Source organism: Micromys minutus (genome assembly GCF_963924665.1).
Source record: "Micromys minutus genome assembly, chromosome: 11".
Classification (NCBI taxonomy): domain Eukaryota; kingdom Metazoa; phylum Chordata; class Mammalia; order Rodentia; family Muridae; genus Micromys; species Micromys minutus.
The window spans coordinates 20732980-20752917 of record NC_137980.1 but is presented as its reverse complement, the minus strand read 5'-3'; the positions used below and the strand labels follow the sequence as shown (position 1 = coordinate 20752917).

The 19938-nt window shown below is 43.8% G+C and overlaps 1 protein-coding gene across 1 annotated transcript in view; it reads left to right on the top strand.

Moving 5' to 3' along the window:
- MAP1B (microtubule associated protein 1B) overlaps window positions 1–19938 on the top strand; it is an 86327-nt gene that overhangs the window by 7604 nt on the left and 58785 nt on the right. Inside the window, exon 2 of the mRNA XM_080925014.1 lies at window positions 358–459. Coding sequence (XP_080781140.1) covers window positions 358–459 — 102 coding nt within the window. The remainder of the gene's footprint in view (window positions 1–357; window positions 460–19938) is intronic.

Here is a 19938-nt window from a genome sequence, read left to right as displayed (position 1 = left end):
CAGCTGCCCATCTCACCTGCATCTGACACTGGCCACTTAGTAGTGGAGCCTGAAGGAGTTATTGGTAGTCTGAACTGTCATCTTCTGTGTCTCCCTTCCTCCCTCGAGTCTGCCATTTCCTAATAACTCTAGCCCTGCTGCATTTATATTTTCTGAGAGGCAGAACTTCAGTCTCACAGTTATTCTCCCTCGCTTGGGTCCCAGTGGAAGGGCCTTCCCTTTTCCATTTGTGGGCATCCACTGCTAGCCAAGGAACCCTCCAGAAAAAGGGCTGAGAAGCATTCATGGGATGCTTTCCAAACCACTCTGAGATGACTCATGGGAAGCCTGCTAACCTTTTTCCTTTTACCCCCACAGGGATCCGATCATGGGACACAAACCTGATCGAGTGCAACTTGGACCAAGAACTCAAACTTTTCGTATCTCGACACTCTGCACGATTCTCTCCTGAAGTTCCAGGTGAGGCTTCTTCTGTTCAGGCATCCTGACAGGATGAGGAAAGAGACCATTGGCTGGGAGAGCTTTGCCTGGCATGTAAAGAAAAAAATCTCCTCTCGTTGCCAGAAGGTTCTTTGTATTTGTTTGAGTCAATGGCTTTAGCCAGCAGTCACAACCTGAAAAAAGTATAATTTAAGTGATCACCATGTGGGTTATTTATGGTGTGGGTTCTTATGAGAGGCTAAAGTCCAGGTTATTTTCCCTTTTGGTTTCAATGTACTCTGACCTCAAGGAATTATAGACTACTTCAACTTTAATTTTACTCAAAGCTCTGAGTAGATTGGGTGTTCCTATGATCCTCCGACTCCCTTCTCTAGAAAGAAAAAAAAAAAGACGCATGGTGTTTCAGACACAAAAGATGTCTTTCAGCTCCTTAGTATGAGGGAAGAACCTGATGTTCTAAGCCGCTGTGGAAACAGCCTTTCTTTCAGAATTAGAGAATCAAAGGTAAGGATACAAACATTGGTCATGTATAAAGTTGTTCTGTCCCTGAGGATGTGCTCTGCCCACGTCTCTGGGCTTCGACGATGGTTTATACAGATTCATCTCTTCCTCCTTCGTGAGCTCTGCATTTCTCCCATCTGGTTCCACTTGGGCACAATAGAGCAGTTTCTGGCTCCTGAATGCTCCAAACCCAGGTGTGTCTCTCAAAAGAGTTGCCATTGAAATGATGCTACATTTTATTTCTTGACTATCATTTGAATCTTATGTGGAATCAAGATTTCCTGGCTATATGCTTCTCTCCTCTGAGTTCTCATTGGCATTGACAGAATCAGGCAGAAGGTTGGAGTCTCTTACGTGACTAGATCAGATTCCAGTACCCATGCGCACTGAGAGTCAAAGCCATTTGTGCAGAACGTAAATGCCCTCGGGACTCACTCTTAATTTGGTAATTTGGGCATGGCACCTCCCCCCGCCTTTTCCTTTTGAATTTGAGAATAGATTAATGTCCATCCAGTTCAGTGACCCTCCACTGTAGCTTTTCTGCAGAGAACTGAGTGTGTTCATAAAAAACAGAAAAGATGGTGGATGAGGTGGGTGGAGATTGGGGTGGGTGGATTATCTAGGGACCATCAGCAAGTAACTTGCTAAAGGCTAGGGACAGCTTGAGGTGTTTGCTCCGGTCACTATTGTATTTTATTTTTATGTCTCACAAATCTCTGTAACCATCTCATAGAAGATAAGTGCCCTTTGCCAACTAGTGTGTTTGTTTCAACAAGTAAATGCCAAGTTTCTGTCAACTCCTCTGTAGGTCGTTCTGGCTTTCTGTTTTCTAAGACTTTTTTTTTTCTTTTATACACATGTGACTTTCATTGTACACATTTTCATATTTGGATTGCCTCCCTATGATGACAAATGTGTATTGCAAAATGAAAAGGTTGGAGATAAAACTGCAGAAGAATTAACTCTTTCTAGCCTAAAGGCCTAGCTTGGACTACTCTTGGAGACTAGAAAGAGAAATCTCTCTAAATTTCCCTGTTAACCTGATAGGCCCTGTCCCCCTCCTTCTTGCTGTCACTGGCTTGAAGAGTGGCTCACCCAGCTAGTAAGGCCAGTGCAGCGCTCAGTGCTGGGTTTGGGGACTGACTGGCTTCTGCATATACAGCATCCTTTGCATTAGCCAGCCACAGAGTGGGTTAATGTGAGGACTGTCCCTTCCGGGCTGTGCAGGGCCCTCCAAGGTGGCGGTGCCTCCTGTGGAGTCAGTAAGTTTTCCAAGCAAGACTGTGCTATGGGCTGAGTATTCCTTATCTAAAATGTTTGAGACCAGAAAATTTTTGGATTTTGGAGATTTAGGGTTTGGGACATTTGCACCTTTAACCCCCAAATCTAAAAAATTTAAATTCAGAATCTTAAATTCAGAATCTAAAGTCTGTTGCTAACCAAACCTTCGACCTGTCATTGAGAACAGCACAATTCAGAGGTTAAAGGGCAAAAGGATTGGGGTGCGTGGAGATTGTGAGACAATCCTTCGGTGAAGTTTCTGGAACACACCAGAGTCCAATTTGAAATGTGTTCAAGTCTAGAGGTCTCTTCCCCACTTGGTCAAAATCAGTTAAAAAAAAAAACAAAACAAAACAAAAACAAAAAAACACCATGTTGTATCTCTCACACTGTTCACAGTGGAACCAGCTGAGCCTCCTCATTTAGAGTTTCAAGAATCTAAGTCTACTAAGAGAGAAGGAATAAAATGAGCAATGGAGTCCATAAAAACAAAAAGGAAAAAAAAACATTCAATCACTTTAAAACTATTGAAATAGAAGCTAGCACATGCCACACACTGCAGATGAACTGAATAATAGAACAGGCGTGACCTTTGTCACACTTCTGTTCTTGGAAGGCGTAAAGTCCTGCACCCTAGGCATCAAACCACCCTCCCCCCCTTCATTGGTTGATTGATTTGGTCTCTAAGTTTACAGCTAATAGCATTACAGTAGACTATTGATCATCTTCCAAGACTGGGAAGACAAATCAGATGTGCTGTACAGTCATGTTGGTTATTTCTTTTGCTATTTTTAGGAATCAGAGGTCATATAGGAAGACTTGGTGGTTCTGAAATTGCAAAGGTCAGTCTCATACTAGTTTAGACTTTGTACGGAGGCTTTGGAGTGAGGAGGCGAATCAGGTCTCACTGTAGATCACCCTGAATAGCCATTCGGGACCTGGAATGTAGGTTGTGTTCTGTACATAGGGAGGTTGGCACGGTGGGAGTGCTTTAAAGTGTTGGTCCAGAGATCTTGAAGTCCTGTAGAGTGCTGACTGTGATTTTTAGATTGATTGGTCAGTCACTGAAGTCTATGCTGGTATCTCAAATCTGCCTCGCATGGACTGCCTTTCCCAACCAGTCAGAACACTCCTGCTGTGTAGCAAAGCCAAAGCCATTCACTGTGGATTTTCTCTTATTGAAGCTTTCTGGCCACGTGAGAGTTGGCCCAATAGGCACAGTGGTCCTGAAAGAACAGCCCACTCTTTCACTCGAGAGAGCTCTGCAGCTGAGTCTTTGTGACATAGAACGCTATCTTATATGCCTTCTATTTCTGAATTCACACCGCATCATAAAGCTTTTGTATGTGTATGTGATTTTTGTGCCTTAATGATGTTGGGCTTGAGTCACTGTTGCAGGTCTCCAGGAGTAAGAATCTACAAAACTTTCTATGGAAGTTCAAGTCAGCCATGATGCGTAGAATTTGACTCACTTTCATTTCTGTTGTTTCTTTCAAGGTTTAACTGTAAATCTTGGTGTAAATATAGTTACAGGGGACTTACCTTCTGAGAGCATAGATGGTATCCCATAATTCCCTGTATTGGTGAGAAGCCTTCTCATACTAAGAAAGGAAAGAAGGAAGGAAGGAAGGAAGGAAAGAAGGAAAGAAGAAGAATAAGAAAAAGAAATTCCATAAAGAAAAAACATGTTTCAATCCTCTTTTTTTTTTTTTTTTTTTTTTTACCTTGCCATTTTTTATCTGTTGTTTAAAACGGTTAACATTTTTGGTAACTCAGTTCCTTGCCAGCAATACAGATTCCAATTTACAGATTGTAATTTACAATTACAATACAGTTACAGATTCTGGAGCCAGTCCCCACATTTGGTCTTAGCCCTGTCGTGGGTTTTTCTGAATGACCTCGGACACTTAAATATTTCATGTCTCGGTTTCCTTGTTTGTTACTTGGAATGCTTCTCCTTCATAGTGTTGTGAGGAGCAGTTGAATTAATGTGCACAAACGCATTGCAACATACCTTCTGGGGAACTAAATATAAATGAGTAACCATCTCCCATCTTTACAAGGAATATCTGTGTGACTTGTATGTGTGGTGATTATTATTGTCTGCTGGAAATACTGAGTCCAGATGTATGGCTGGCTTCCTTCTCGTAATAATTTTTAATTTATATTAAAGATGATCCTCAGAAGCAGGTGCCATTGGCATTCACAGAAGGCACATAGCTGCTCCTTTTGTCCAGAGGTGACAAGAATCTTCGAGTTCAGTCATGGGTATATTTTCAGCACTGCTCTCAGTTCTTTGGGCAAAATGAAGACAGTGCTAGAGCAGGTTAGACCATTTGCAACATAGCTCACCATGCTGGAAACAGGGATGGTGATACTGGGTGATAGCCCACACGTCTCCTGTTCTGTGATGACCCAGTCCCTCCAAACCTCACCCTCTCCATCCACCGCCGTTTCCTCTTCTCTCTTCAACCCACCAGTGACTATAGTGTCTGCCAATTTTAAGAGACTCACACTTCCTGTGGTTTACTCTCTTAGTCAGCTGAATAAATAGTACCACTTTGGCATATTTACAATCGTTTTATCGCTTACTAGCTACTAGATCACATTCACAAAAGCCTTCTTTTGTCTGTGATTGATTTTGAAACGTGTACATGGGTGGTTCTGCTTAGGAACTCGTGCCTTTCCTGTAGAGGACGAAAGATAAACAAACCGCAGGCGAGCATCTTTAGGTTTGGGCTGAGTGACTGCTAAAATTATCCTTTCCGGAGATTGGTTTAGGTTAGAGAATTAAAATCGGTCTTTTACATTTCAGTCACGTGAGTCTTTTTCTTCCTTTCACGTTAATGAGTCGAGGTCTCGTGTCCACATTGGAAGAAAAATTCGACAATGATCCAAGGTTTTGTTTGTCATATGTCTGTGTCTTGGCCTGTATATTTAGCCATCACCTAGAACTATGACTTAGTCGTGTAAGCTTAGAACATATCCACTGCTCTACACTGAGAGTCATGGATGGATTTTCAGCCTTGCTCTCAGCCTTTAAACAATAAAGCTCATCAACGCGTCTCCCCGTTGCATTCAAGGGACCGATGTGTCATTCAGGGAACATGTGATCACAGGTTAGGCAAGGCTTTGTCCTGCTGACTCTTCTGTCCTACATCCATACTCAGGGTGGGGTCCCTGTCCACATGGCCACACAGCTCCTTTATCCTCTTTCATTATGTCATTGTCCAAGATGACAGGAGGAACGCTGTTGTTAAAATGACAAGCCTTTAGTTTTCATAAAATAACCAGACTCATTGAGGTAAATGGTGCTTGCCCGGGAAGAGTTATTTTATCAAAAACCCCTAGCCTCCCAGCGGCCTCCTTCTCAAGCCTGCTTAGCCTGCTTGCTGTGAGAATAGCAATCTCTTGCCATCTTTTGGCCCTACCTCCTCCTGACCTATTGTCCCCTTTCAACTGCGGTCCAGACCACCACATGTAGCCTGCCATTTTCAAAACAGTCCAAAGCACACCAGTCAGAGTCCTGTGGTGTCTGTAGGCTTGATACCTGCGAGATTGAAATTTCAGAGTCTCTTTATATTCACACCCTAACACAATCACACAAGACGGTTCCCCTCCTTTGGCACAGGTGTGGTTAACATAAAGGAAAAAAACACCATGTCATTGCTACGTTCAGGCAACTTCATCCCCCAGGGAGTTAATGACTGCTTGTTCACACCACCTAGAAATAACTATTCATCTCACTTTTTTTTTTTTTTAAACCTGAGTAGAAAGGGTGTTTTAGTCTGCTGACAGTAATGACTTTCAAGCCAGTAATGACTCTCAAGCCGTTCCTAATGGGCACTGTGGAACTACTCCATACAGACCAGTGTAGGCAGGACCGAGGCAGGAAGTGGGCTGCCTGGGATCAGGGACCATGTTAGGGAATGCCAATAACCATCCATTAAGTGCAGCTAAGTGCAATCCGGAGCAGCTGCTGTCACTGCTCAGCAAGGGGACATCTCAGGTGGTCTCCATGCATTTTTCTTTCTTTCAGGGACTAAAATGCCTGTGATTTTACTCAGGGTCTAAAAACACACAATAGTAGTGAACCACCAGGCCTGCAGACCCACACTTGCTTACGGCCACCTTTTTGGGTCTTTGTGGTTCATTTCCTGCATCTGTGGTAATGTGCTAGAGAGACTAGCAGATGAGCGATAGATTAAACACAAACTGAGATATTGCTTCTTGAATTTCAGGCACAGGGATGGTATTGAGTATCTATCAATAAGCAAAGAGGGGAGAAGGGAAATATGAGCGAAGATATCCCTCCCTCCTGTTCATAATTTAGATGAAAAAAGACATCATTAATTCCTTTAAAACTCACTGCTATTTTACAAAGGAAGCACTTCCTAAATTTACAAAGTGTGTTTTTGTGTGTCTGAGTGTGTCTGTGTCTGCGTGAGTGTGAGAAAGACAGAGACAGACACAGAGATAGACAGAGAAGTGGTTTTTTTAAAAAACTCTATTCCTAAAGACCAGGAATGAAATGGGAAACCTAACGAGCTCTATGTTTTGATTGTTCCAACCCTTGATAACAAAGGTTGCCCAGGTACCAGTACTCCGCCCTCAGCAGCAACCCAAGACTAATTAAACGCTGCCTCGGCAACGAACAAGTATCTCCAAACATCATACTCCAAGACTCACTGGTTTTGTTTTCTCACTGCAGTCTGAGGATGATCACTATTGTGTGTGAAGTTATATTTCCTTGACCCTGGAGTCATGAGAGAAAGTAAGGAGTACTTCCCCCAGGGAAGCACCTTAAAAATGAGCCGCAGGGCCTGGGCAGCTAACACATACAAAACAAAAATAATGTGACTTTAATAAAGTCTTCTAGGACTTAAAGGACTGCCTGCCCTTAGAATTGGTGAGAAGGATGCTCACAGAAAATAAAGCAAGAGAGACAGTGTGAGATTTAAGAGAAGTATGTGATTCGAAGCCCAGAGTGCACCACACCTCAGTCTAAAAGATTCAAATGAAATTTGCTGCTGACAGTTGCCACAGGATTTGCAAGGACTGAGATGAAACCCAGCATCCTAAGAACTGCCCTCATTGGCATGGAGGAGTGCCTTTAGCTCGTAAGCTGGTCTTTCCGTAGTGAAATGAGATTTCACCAAGTGTCAGGATAGACAACTGCTGAGTGTCTAGCCCAAATGCTAGATTCCTGGAGGAACCTAACAGGGCTGGTGTAGGGTGGAGTAGTTAGTTACTACTAAGTGTTCAGCACACAAAGGATCAAAGACAGGCTATCCACTGCTGCCTAGGGGAATGATCCTGAAACAGTGATGCTGTTCGCAACTCTGCAGCCATATTGTGGAGTCTTTCCAGCATTTCCAAGCTCTCTGCTGGGAGACTGTGCAAGCGGCCCGTTAACTGCACTGGACGGATGCATGGGGTGCTTATTGAGATTTCAGGGTGACTATTCTCCAACTAGAACTCCAAGGGGTTTCTCAGTGCAGCATTCAGAATGTTGGTGGTACAGTTCAGTGGGAAAGGATGTGTGTGTGTGTGTGTGTGTGTGTGAGAGAGAGAGAGAGAGAGAGAGAGAGAGGGAGGGAGAGAGGGAGAGAGAGAGAGGGGGGGGGGGAAGGAGAGGGAGAGGGAGAGAGAGAGAGTTTTATTCTGATCCAGTGAAAAGGAGACAGTCTCCTTGCTTTGTGTAGTATGTCTCTTGAGACAGTGCTATTGTCATTTGAAACATATGTAGCAAGCACAGTTCAGTTAGGAACTCTGCTGGAGTAAGATAGCTTGCTGGTGAATCCTCCAAGTTGACTATGATTATTTTTTATAAACAAGACAGCTAAGCTTACAGTATGGGCAGATCAGAACTTTGCAAGGGAGACCTGTCAATTGCTTTCATTGAAGACATGCTAAGATATTTTTTAATGTGCATAGAATATGCTCCAAAATATATGATCTATGCTATTTGGGACATTGAGGTTGAAATCTCTTTGTGGCCTGGGAAATTTTGAATCCAAACTCAAGTATTTTCTAGTTTGAAATTTGTCGTAGAGTTAAGTCCTTCAGTCCATTGATGGAAATAGCCATTTTAAGGATTCATGACTTTGGGAAGGATGTGAGAGAAAACTCTGGCTGGATGTAGATACCTCATTTCCAAACTGTCTTTGTTCTGAGTCCTGAAGAAACGATAGAACGGGAGACACCAGAGGTGATCACTAAAGAGCGGAGTCCCATGACGTCAGTGTGAAATAGCTGGTTCGCTGCCCTCAGGCTAACGTGGATGTTGGAAAAGGCCGGCCTTCTTCAGAGGGTTCCGAATCAAAAGTGCAGCCCTGGCTGCATCGGAGCCTGTTGTCAGCCGTGGAGCTTCCCTGGTCTTACTTTTGTAGCAGCATGAGCCACTCTGCATAAACTGCTTCAGTTTTACTGACTGATCATAAATTTGACCAGTCCCGTCCCCTGCGGATGGGCTTCTGCAGAACAGTCTGTAGAAGGGTGGAGCTTATTGCTGAGCCCACTTCCGGGTTCTGTAACCCAGGACACCAAGAGCGATACCACAGCCCCAGTGCGGAAATGCAGACAGGCTTGTCCTTCATTACGCTTAGTGTTTTGTTATTGTTGTTTTGTTTGGCTGCTTTGACTGATTGCTTTTTTGGTTTTTCAAAACAGGGTTTCTCTGTATAGCTCTGGCTGTCCTGGAATTTGCTCTGTAGACCAGGCTGGACTTGAACGCACAGAGATCCACCTGCTTCTTCCCCACCCCCACTCCAACCCCGAGTGCAGGGATTAACGGCATGTGCTGCTATGCTTGACCCAGTTTAACACATTTTAATTAATTAATTAATTATTTAATTTATGTTTTTTGTTTTTCGTTTTTCCAAGAGCAGAATTCTCTATGTAGGCCAGGCTCTCTAGAACTCAAGGCTGACCTTGAACTCACAGATCCACCTTCCCCTGTCTCCCAAATACTGGGATCAAAGGAGTGTGCATGCAAGCATTCTCAGTTCTTTCTTTTTAAAGAATATTTTATTTACTTATTATATGCATTGGTGTTTTGCCTGAATGTGTGTGTGTGTGTGTGTGTGTGAGAGAGAGAGAGAGAGAGAGAGAGAGAGAGAGAGAGAGAGGGAGAGAGAGAGAGCCTGGAACTGGAGTTACATAGACGGTTATGAGCTATCATGTGACTGCTGGGAACTGAACCCTTTGGAAGAACAGCCAATACTCTTAACCCCTTGAGCCATCTTTTCAACCCCTTAACACATTTTTTAAAACCAGGTTTAAAACGTCTATAAAAGAAACTTTATTTGGAAAGTCTGCCTGTACTAGGACTTTCACCCAGGAAAGAGTCACAACCTTAAGATTCTCAGGGTATTGACTTCCCAGTACGGGGACCCTTGGCCCTTGCCTTTTCCTATCTCCCCCTGTAGAAAGTGTGACCCAGACAAAGCTTAATTGTATTTGTCCAACAGTAGACACCTGTGTGGAAAGTATTTCAAAAGTCAGATCTGTGGGTGTTTTTATCTACACAGTGCCAAATAGGAAATAATGTCATTGTCCTTTCCCATTCAGACTAGAATGTGCACGTTGGCGTGTGGTGCTGCCTGATGCCTCAGACTCAGTACTTATGTACGAGTGTCTGGGAGGAGGCCGAAGGATTTCGGCCTATAAATTCGGGGATTAAGTGTAGTGTGAGTGTGTTAAAAGTCCCAGGCACATCGTTTGGAGCACATAATTGAGAATGGCCTGCATTTTAATTAATGAGCATGGCCAACTATGCATATCTTGTCATGTGAGCCATCAATTAGCACGGCATAATTTAACAAGTCAGTACACGCAGATATAAATACCCTTGGGGAGCTACGATCAAATCAGATTATTACCAACAATGCGTGTGCAGGTGATTGTTACCAGAAAGCCACGCTATCCAGATGGAAAAGTGGTTTTTATGATAATGTGGTTTCTGATTGGCTATTGCCATCTGAGACTTATTCATTCATCCATTATCTATGCATTTATGTATCTATTGATTCGTTTATCTGTTCATTTTGGTTTTTCAAGACAGTGTTTCCTTGTTTTGTTCTGGCTGTCCTGGAACTCCCCCTATAGGCCGAGTTGGCCTTAAACTCTGAGATTTGCCTGCCTCTGCCTCTGTGTGTGCCAAAGCTGCCTGGCTTATATATGAGCCTTTGAGGCAATGGCTCAATTTATCCCAACTCTAATTTGATTGTTGTTTTTTTTTTCTAAAAGCTTATTTTTAGCTTACTTATTTAACCCTATATATCATTGTTGTGTGTTCATAGAAAACCATACAGAGCATGCTGAAACTTGAAAGAAATGACTTATGTATATAATAGCACCATTGGTGATAATGTGTGTTGAAAACAGTATGGTGGTCAGTCACTCAAAGCTTCTGTTGATAACTCTTTGTGGAGTTATTCCTCTTCAAGTCTTACAATTCGATAATACAGTTTTTTTTTTAAAGGCAAATATCTCAGAATTCACTTAGAATCTCTAAGTTCATTTTAAATATCAACCTAAGATATAGTTAAACCATTTGTAGTAAATATGGGTTTGGAAATGTATTCTTCCTTCTCCTTTTGAGAGTGATATCTTTAGAGTTAACAGAGAGGAGAAAGACAAGATGAAATGTCTTTATCTTTCTCCTTTCTTTTTAATATAGAAAAGACTTTATTCAGGGCATGGGGGGAGTTGAGGGAGTAGAGACAGAGAAAGGCAGAGAGAGAGAGAGAGAGAGAGAGAGAGGAGAGGAGAACTAAAGGCCGGCCATGGACATGTGGAGAGAGAGGGGGAAGGGAATGGAGTGGGGGGCAGGGTAAGGGAGCAAGAGCAAAGTTCTCTTTTCTAGTTCACCCTGTGAGCAAGCATCACCGTCATTTATTAGATGCACAGGCCCGCAGGCAGCATCACTAAAGGGACCACAGAGCCCCAGCCACATCCTCCTTTCTTCTTGTGTGTGTTGAGAGCTGAGAGCCTTAATACAGTTCCTCATGTTGTGGTGACTCCCAACCATAAAATTATTTTCATTGCCACTTCATAACTGTGATTTTGCCACTGTTACAAATCATAATGTACAGATCTAATAGGCAGTAGATCTCGTATCGACCCCTGTGAAAAGGGTGTTTCACCTAAAAGGGGTCATGACCCACAAGTTGAGAACCACTGACCTAAAAGGAATGAAAAGTGAAATAGTTTTTTAAAAAGCTTGCTCCTCAAAATATCTTTAAATTTTATGAATTTTTAATGGTACATTTTGGAGCCACTTATATTTCCACTTATATTCATTGTGTGTGTACATGTGTGTGTATGTGTAGTGTGTGTGAGTGTGTATGGGGTGTGTGTGTGTGTGTGACTGTGTGTGGAGGGGTATATGTGTGTGGTGTGTGAGTATGTGTGTTTGTGTGTGTGTGGGTGTGTGAGTGTGTCTGTGGGGGATATATCACTTCGCTTTTAAATTATAGTTGTGCATCATAGGAGCATAAGCAACTATATAAGCTCCTAATGGATCTGAGAAATACTTTTTTGAAGAAATGCCGTAGCATCACGGTGAAACATAATGTGTTTCCAGCCATGCTGATGAAAACCCCTTTGCACTGTGTGAAAGTGTAGCACATGCTACCATGACAGTACATCGTGGTTGATAATGATAACCAACTATCACTGATCAATGTGTTTGCTAAAATATACTCCTTATTGTGATTCAGAATATACTCCAACGTAGAGAAAAATTATTCCTGTTGAAGTGTGCCACGTGTTTCCCTTCAGACTGTCACTTGCTCTTGCTTTGGGCCTTTGTGCGTATCATTCATTCACACGCTACCCACATGCCATCTCTTCTCTCTCACGTTCATATTTCTATTTCATTTTTTAAATAGCATGTCTTCCTACTCCCTGGTCACCGTCATGTTTTCTACAAGCCATGTTGGTTTGGGTTATTTTTAGCCATGAGGTCAGTGTTTTGTTTTTTAAATAAGCCTCACACCATAGTCAGTTATGCTATGATGTCCTGTCTGCTTTTTGTTTTATTGTTTTATACATAGAACAGAGATTATTTTGTGCCTCTGGGATATTGTTCCATATATAAATACAAATGAGATAATATGTCAAATTAAGTCACTCCATGGGGTCCTGGAGAAATCGGATTCTATCCTTAGACACTGTTGCTGGCAACCTAGCAAACTTTACCCAGCAAATGGATTCTCTATGCCTGGTAAACAGACTCCTCACAAATCTGAAACTAGTTAGGGACAAAAACAACAGAAGTCCCAATTTACTATTCAGAAAGAAAACAGTAAAGGAAATAAACAAAAACATGCTCTGAGTAAGACCTCAAATGAATCACAGAGCAGATTTCAGAATGCAACCTTCCAGGGTTTTTTCAGACCCCTGCTCTTTTCCCAGTTGCAACAAACTTGTGAGAAAGAAGGAATGTGGTTATCTCCTAACCACAGAGACAAAGAGGCTTTAAGTTAAAGAGCCTTAGAGGGTCATGCCAGGACCTAGGCTGACAAGGTCAAGACTCATGAGGAGTCACTGGCTCAAGAAACTAGAACCACTTTCCAGAGTGGAAAATAAACCATGATATAAAAATGGGCTGGAGAGATGGCTCAGTGGTTAAGAGCACCGACTGCTTCCAGAGGTCCTGAGTTCAATTCCCAGCAACCACATGGTGGCTCACAACCATCTGTAATGGGATCCGATGCCCTCTTCTGGTGCGTTTGAAGACAGCAACAGTGTACTTGTATAAATAAAACAAATAAGTCTTAAAGCAAAAGAAAAGAAAAATGGAAATGTGCAGTCATTAAATACAGTATCAGCGGTTTCTTTGTTTTAGATTTTTTTAAATGTGAAGGTGTTAGATATTTATTTACAAATTATTAACTTTCAGAGACTTGACAAAAACAAGCGGCCAAGAGCCAGCTTCTGAGAACTATGGGCAAAGCCCTCCACAGGTGGGCTTGGGACGGAGAATCTGGGCTTTAATCACCTCTGCTAAGCAGATGTGTGCTCTTGTGGGTCATTCTCGAACTTCAGTGTTTTCTAAACTTCTTCTCTAAGACTCCTTTTATACTTAATATTCTGCTAATTTTTGATAATACCAACCCATAGTAAAAATTATGTCGCTCATATATTGGTAAGATGGCTTATATGCAAAGGTAGCCATAACTGTTAACTATGAACATAGCAATGAGTCAAAGCAGGATGTGTTTGTATGAAGTTCTTTAGCATTCAGAATAGAACAGAAGAACATGCTAGGGCGAATCAAAAATTAACTCTGTACACCCACCCGTTCACTGTCCCTGATGTGTATAGCTTGTCTGGGAGTCTGGGGCTCTGTCACATATGAGGGTTAATAGCAATGCGATAAATTAATAAATGGGTTTGTTCCCACACAACCTCCTGTGGTTGGAACTAACTGTCCACCAAGACACAGAGGTCACACAAGTATGAATCTCAAACTGCTAAGGAGAGTGTAGTGCTGTCTAGCATGTGGTAGAGAAGCAGATTCACCAAGGATAACAAGGGAAGGGCTGGCACAGGTGAAATTCACCAAAAGTCTTTTGTGTGTGTGTGTGTGTGTGTGTGTGTGTGTGTGTGTGTGTGTGTTCATATTTCCTAAGTTAGCAGTTTTAAATACCTAGCATAACAGGTTGTAGAGTACGTACGGTTGTTTTGTTTTGTTGTAGACTTTGTGTGGATCGCTGACAGTTTACAATCCTCTGTTGCCTAGGGATCAGGAATAAGGAAGTAGAAATGATTTAAGATTTCTCTATAATAAACATGTTGATATTTCTCATAAGGCTTTTACACTCTTCTGCTGAGATGTAGGGAAACAGAGCTAGAGGCTGACACACGTTTCCCCTGACCACTTAGAGACACGTGGTTGGTGACAAGTGGTTGGAAGCAGCAGGAACTCCAGGGACCAGAGAAAGAAACCGGAGCAAACCAAGGGTATCAGAACTCAGGGGCTCTGCTGCAATGGGACCACAGTGTTGTGAGAGGTCCTAGAGCTTCTTTCTTCCCTGCATCCTCTTGCCTGCCTTTGCTTACAGGACTCAGCATCAGTGGGCCAGTCACAGGCCATCGTGGTGCTACGTCCTTGTATGATGGCTTACTCTACTTCCAACGGCTCTCTACCATTTCTTAGAGAATGTGTCTACATTATTTTAGGGGATACCATTAATTCCCTGGACTCTACTTTCTTCCTTTAAGAAAGATATAATTTTCCACCAACACTCAGGCCAGAGTACTCATTTTTTCTTGTGCTGTAGACTTCTTTTTTTAAAGGTCCCGTTTTGAGTTCTGTTTGTTTTCTCCCTGGACCTGGAAATGTTCATCCAGGCTCAGCATCTGTCAACAGGCAATATTGGATAGCCTCCTTAGGGAATCTCAGGATCCCCCTGGAGTCCTGGTGTGTTTTACCCAAATGCTGACTCCCCTTACAGGGACTTTCCCTGAACTATTATCCAGCCCAGGTTGTTGACCACAGAGGCCTCCTCTACACTCAGCTCTCTTTGGTTCTTAAGAGGAGGAAGCCACAAGAAACGAGACCAGTTTCTCCAGAAGTATGTCTTGCAGCTTAGAATTATGGACAGGTATGAAGGACTGACTTGGAGCCTCTGCAGCCTTCCTGAGTCTGACAGAGCAGTTAAGACTCTGCATGGAACAGCTGAGACCTGAGCACACAGTTTCAAGTACAAGCTCCCTGTCATACGTTACTTCTCTGTGCCTCAGTTTCCCTGTTCTACACACAGTGGATTTATGAATATTCAGGGGCTACGGGCTATGTGAGGTATGGAAATAGTGAGGCCCTATTAAATGTTGTTATTAATATGCCGCTTCCTTCCTCGGGTGAAGCATGCTAAAATGTGTGCCTTGATTGCTTTATATGCATTTCTTTACCTGTGAGGCCTCTCCCTCGACTTACCTTTTCGCCTGGCCCCGGCTTACTTTAAATCACCACGGCCATGTTTGTTGTCGTTAGTGGTGGTTCTAGTGTCTTTTCATGAGTTCAAAGACTCATGAGTCTGGAAAAGAGCATATTTGGTCAGGTCAACCTACCTCTTACCTCAGCCCCGGTTGAGGCAGTCGCTGTACGATCGACTCTCTGTGGGGATCTGCCCGTGGGACGATCTTCGAGAGCATTCAAAAGCCTTATTTTCAAGAGGGAGTTGCGTGCTCATTTTCACGCATCTCGTGTATTTTCATGGATTTAAAAGTACTCCAGTGAGATTGACTTGTTCCCAAGCAACTAGCAGAACATCTTATTGTCTGTTACTGTTCGCTTGAGGCGAGTCTTACTGGGCTGGCCTGTAACTTAACTTCCTGGGCTGGCCTGTTACTTCCTGGGCTGGCCTGTAACTTCCTGGGCTGGCCTGTAACTTACAGGGATCCCCCTCCTTACCTTCTCCAGTGCAGTGACGTCACACATGCAGAGCACTGAGCTCTTGCATAGAGCCTTTCTCCTAAGTAATACGCAGATATTTTGAACTATCAGCCAGTATTTCACCAAGAATGTTTATCTTCTGCTTTTCAGGTTTCCAGATACATGTTCTTTAAAAGGGAGATACCCGTAGTGGTGAGGAGAGCTTCCAACCCTTCGGGAAATGCTAACAGGTGTTAGGAAAGCTTGGACCTCGGCTGCGCCCTGGCTCTGTCCAAACGATCGTGCCATTGGCCATTGTGCAGTGGTGTGCGTCTTCGCTCACAAAGGGGTTGCGTTGAGCTTCTAATTTTCTTACAATATTAGCCCCAAGTTTCCTGGAGTGAAGGTTTTGTTGTTGTTGTTATTTCTTTTTGTCTAATCAAGGCCCTTTACCTTTTGAAACTGATTGGGAATCTGCCTTAATGATACAGTTCGGGGGGGGGGGGGGGTTGGCTCTTCCAATAGCCTGGACACCAAAGGAGCCTCACAAGAATTCTTCACAGCCCTCTAGAAGGTGCTATTTATGAATTGCTTGAAAATGCATGAATTTGGACAAGGCATATTAGACTGTTTGAGTATGCCTCGATGACAGTCCACTGGCTTCTTCAGTCCTGTCCGATGGAGGCATTCTGTAAAGTCCTGTCCGATGGAGGCATTCTGTAAAGGCTAGAGATGTGCTAGCTCCTGTCCTGTCATTTCTGATATGCCTCAAAACGTGTTTTGAAAAGGGACTTACGAATGTTATTTTTACCCCACCCCTTCAAAAAAGTCCACTGGTGAGATTAGTCACCTTCATGTAAATCAATCCATTATCCACATGCCCGGCACTGTGTGGACATTTGGTGTTGTGAGTGTGTGGTGTAGCAGTGCTTTTAAAGATGCGCTTTGCCGTTTGTGCTTGTTTGTGAGGTTTTGTATTGTATACGGCCATGTTGTCTTTTGAGACTCTGCAGTTCATTGGGGCTCAATAGGGGGAAATGTGGTTTTACTTCAGTGGTCTCTAAGAGATGGTTTTGTATCAGAAAATGAAGGCTGGCCAGTGTAGTCCTTTGATTTCTGCTCCTTTTGGTATTGCAACAGCAAGACCCCACACTGCATTACTGTGTCCCATTGTATTCCTCCCCACCCCCAGCCCCACAGGCCCGCTGGAGCTCACATCCACCTCCCTGATCCTGCATAGTAAGCCCTGTAATTACAGCAGACATTACATTGTCTCCTGTCCACACCCACCCTCCTCCCCAAAGGATGATGTCATTGCATGTCAAACAGGGGATTAGCATGAAGAGAGAAATTCTACCGGCTTTTTGTTTTCCCACTAAGAAGAATTTGGTCCTGATAAATTTTGCTACTGGTAACTGCGGTCTTACTTCCCAGGAGAAGTTTTTAAAAGAAGAGAAAACCCTTGAAGGCACAGAAACACACACACACACACATACACACACACACACTCACTGACCACAGGGACAGAGGCAGGCACCCCAGCCCTGTCCATCAATTACTCAAAGCACAGGGACACAAAGCGTGCCTGAGAAATCGTCTCCTTGCCTTACAAAAGCAGAGGAGTATCATTCTTCTCAAAGCCCACAGTGGCCCTGGGCCCTGCTGCAGAAAATGGCTCTAAGAACAAAAGCAGGGGGAGGGCGCACAGCCAGGGGATTTAGATCCTATCCATCTCTGAAATGTCTGGCTTTTCCATGATGCTGTGGATGAAGGATGTTCGATTTGGTACGTTCCAGGATACTGCTCTTGTCATCCCAGACAGCAAAATAAGGCGGGGCCCAAGGTGGAAGCCAGGTGCCATAGAGTTTCTGAGCCCGGATTGGAGTTCATCAACCTTTTTCAGTTCTTTCAACAAATGTAAACATAGACTTGGATATAAAGAAATAAAGTCAATAATTTAAAAAAAAATAAGGAAATCCTTTCCTGTATGGGCAGGGGGAGTTGTTTTGATGTTTGGAGCAATCTGAGAGCTCTGAGGTGGAAGAGTTAACGTAGGGCCAGTCAACCGCCGTGCTTAGCTGTGGTACCCTGGACATCTCACCATGAGGCCCAGAGGCTCCGCCTGCTCTCATGTACAACAGTGAAGTCTGGCTAGTATCAGTCTTTTCACTGCTAGGATCAGAAAACAGGCTAGTGTTCTGATAGTAAGACACTATCCTAAACGACAAAGCCTCTCTCCCCATTTCTCTATGGCTTTTACAGAATCAGGCAAGGAAACTAACTCCAACCTGTCTAGCCCCTTTCCTTGTGGGACTATGAGATCCAGAGCCACCTGCATTAGAGGGCCTTCGAAATTGCCTGGAGGCGGTGGGAGGAGGTGTTGGTCTGTTTGGAAATTGAAGTGTTTAAACCATTTTTTGTTGTTGTTGTTTTTTGTTTTGTTTTGTTTTTCTGTTTTTTTTTTTTTTTTCAGTGCACTTGGGCTTCTGAGACCCTCCTTAGCATTTAGTTTCTTCGGGTCCAGACCATATCTTCTTGTCAGGAATGACATTGCACATACTCCATCTTCCCTTGCTCTGCCTGGGAGAGTAGCTGGTGGTCTGCTTTTCTCCCACTCCCTTTTTTCCAGAGGGTTGGTGTGGAGGTTTTAAAACAAGATTTCTTTCTATAGCCCTGGCTGTCCTGGAACTCCCTTTGTAGACCAAGCTGGCCTCAAATTCACAGAGATACACCTGTCTCCCAAGTGCTAGGGACAAAGGCATGCACCCACCACACCCAGCTTTTTGTTTGCTCTTCAGGTCTTTAGCTCGGATTTGTTTAGTTGAGTGGTGTTTTAGGGGTAAGATTTCTGAACGCTAGTAATTTGACCAAAAGTCTTCAGTTGCAGTTCTGGGCTGGCTGTGTAGTTGGAGGACCCTGGGATGTGTTTGAGGGTTCTAGAAAGGCTATAATGTCAAGGTCAGCTGCCCTGTTGCCCCTGTTTAGAGTGGGAAGAAGGGAGATGTCATGACTATGTACTGACTCTGGACTCTGATCCATGAAGAGTCAGGGGGCTTCATCATATATGACTTCCGATATGGGCTCTCAGCTCAGTTTCTCTGGAACTTTCTTCTTGATTGATGGATGTTTCCTCCAATTGACAGTACTCCTTGGTTCGCTTGGAATGCCAATAGCTCTCCTACCTTATCATCATGGTAAGGCTGTTGAGGAAGGCTGCCATTACTTGCTCTAGAGAGCTGGGATTACTGTTTGGAGATGGCCACGTCCTCCTCTCCCAGGATGCTGTAGGGACATTAGGGTCATCTTCCCCATTACCCCACTTGTGGCCCCTCTAAGCTCTCAGCATGGCTGTCATCTGGCTCATCTGTGGCTTGGGTTTCTGGGAGAAGGTTGAATCTGCCTCCTGCCTCCTTCCTCCTAGGACCTCGTTGCCTGGGTGCTGGGGAGAAGTAAATGGCCGTGGTTGTTCATTTCACCATCACCATCTGCCAGGCCCTGCTCTCAGCCAACCTGGCTGAAGTTTTGTTCCATTTGCTCAGTTGCTGGCCAGACGCTCTTCTGGATCGGGGTGTGTCCGGCTTGGTTTCCAGCCTCTTTTTCTGTTGTTACTTTTTGCCTTTGGGACAATGTCTTGCTATGTTGCCCAGGCTAGCCTTGCTCTCCCCATGTCTGCCTCTACCTTCTGAGGCTGGGATTATTACAGTATCGCCACATATGGTTCTTCACAAACCCCAGACCCCCCATTCATTTTTACAGAATAAACTATGATCCTAAAATTTTATTCCTCATTGTTCAAGCTAACAAACCTTATAGGGAAAATCTGATCCGGAAGTTGCTATTCCACCCCCCCTCCTCCGCCCCAAACCCACACAACCAAACAAAATCAGCTGTTTTGAGTGTTGAGGGTTCCGTGCACTGCAGGGGCCACTGAGCTACCCTCTCAAGCACTTGCTTGCATTCATTTTATTGTTAAAAATATATGTGCCTGGGTCAGAGTATTTGCGTCTTCTCGTTAAGGTTGTAGAAAGATTCCTATTTGCACATCCTCTGGGACCTGAAGATCGACTTACCTCCCCTGGCACTAAGCAGACGGGATTCCTGCAATGGCTTACCTTTGGTTTGCATCAGAACTCCCAGGGGCTGAATAATAATTCACATCCCCCAAAGATCAGTTCAGAGCACTTCCAAGCACAACATCCTACAGTATAGAGTGGCTACTCAATTGCTGTCTGTCTGGACAGGTCAGTGAGCGCCATGGTGTTTGGCTATGGACCTGCAAGTGTTGGAGTACCATCGGTGACCATTGGTCCACTTACTGTATTCAGCTG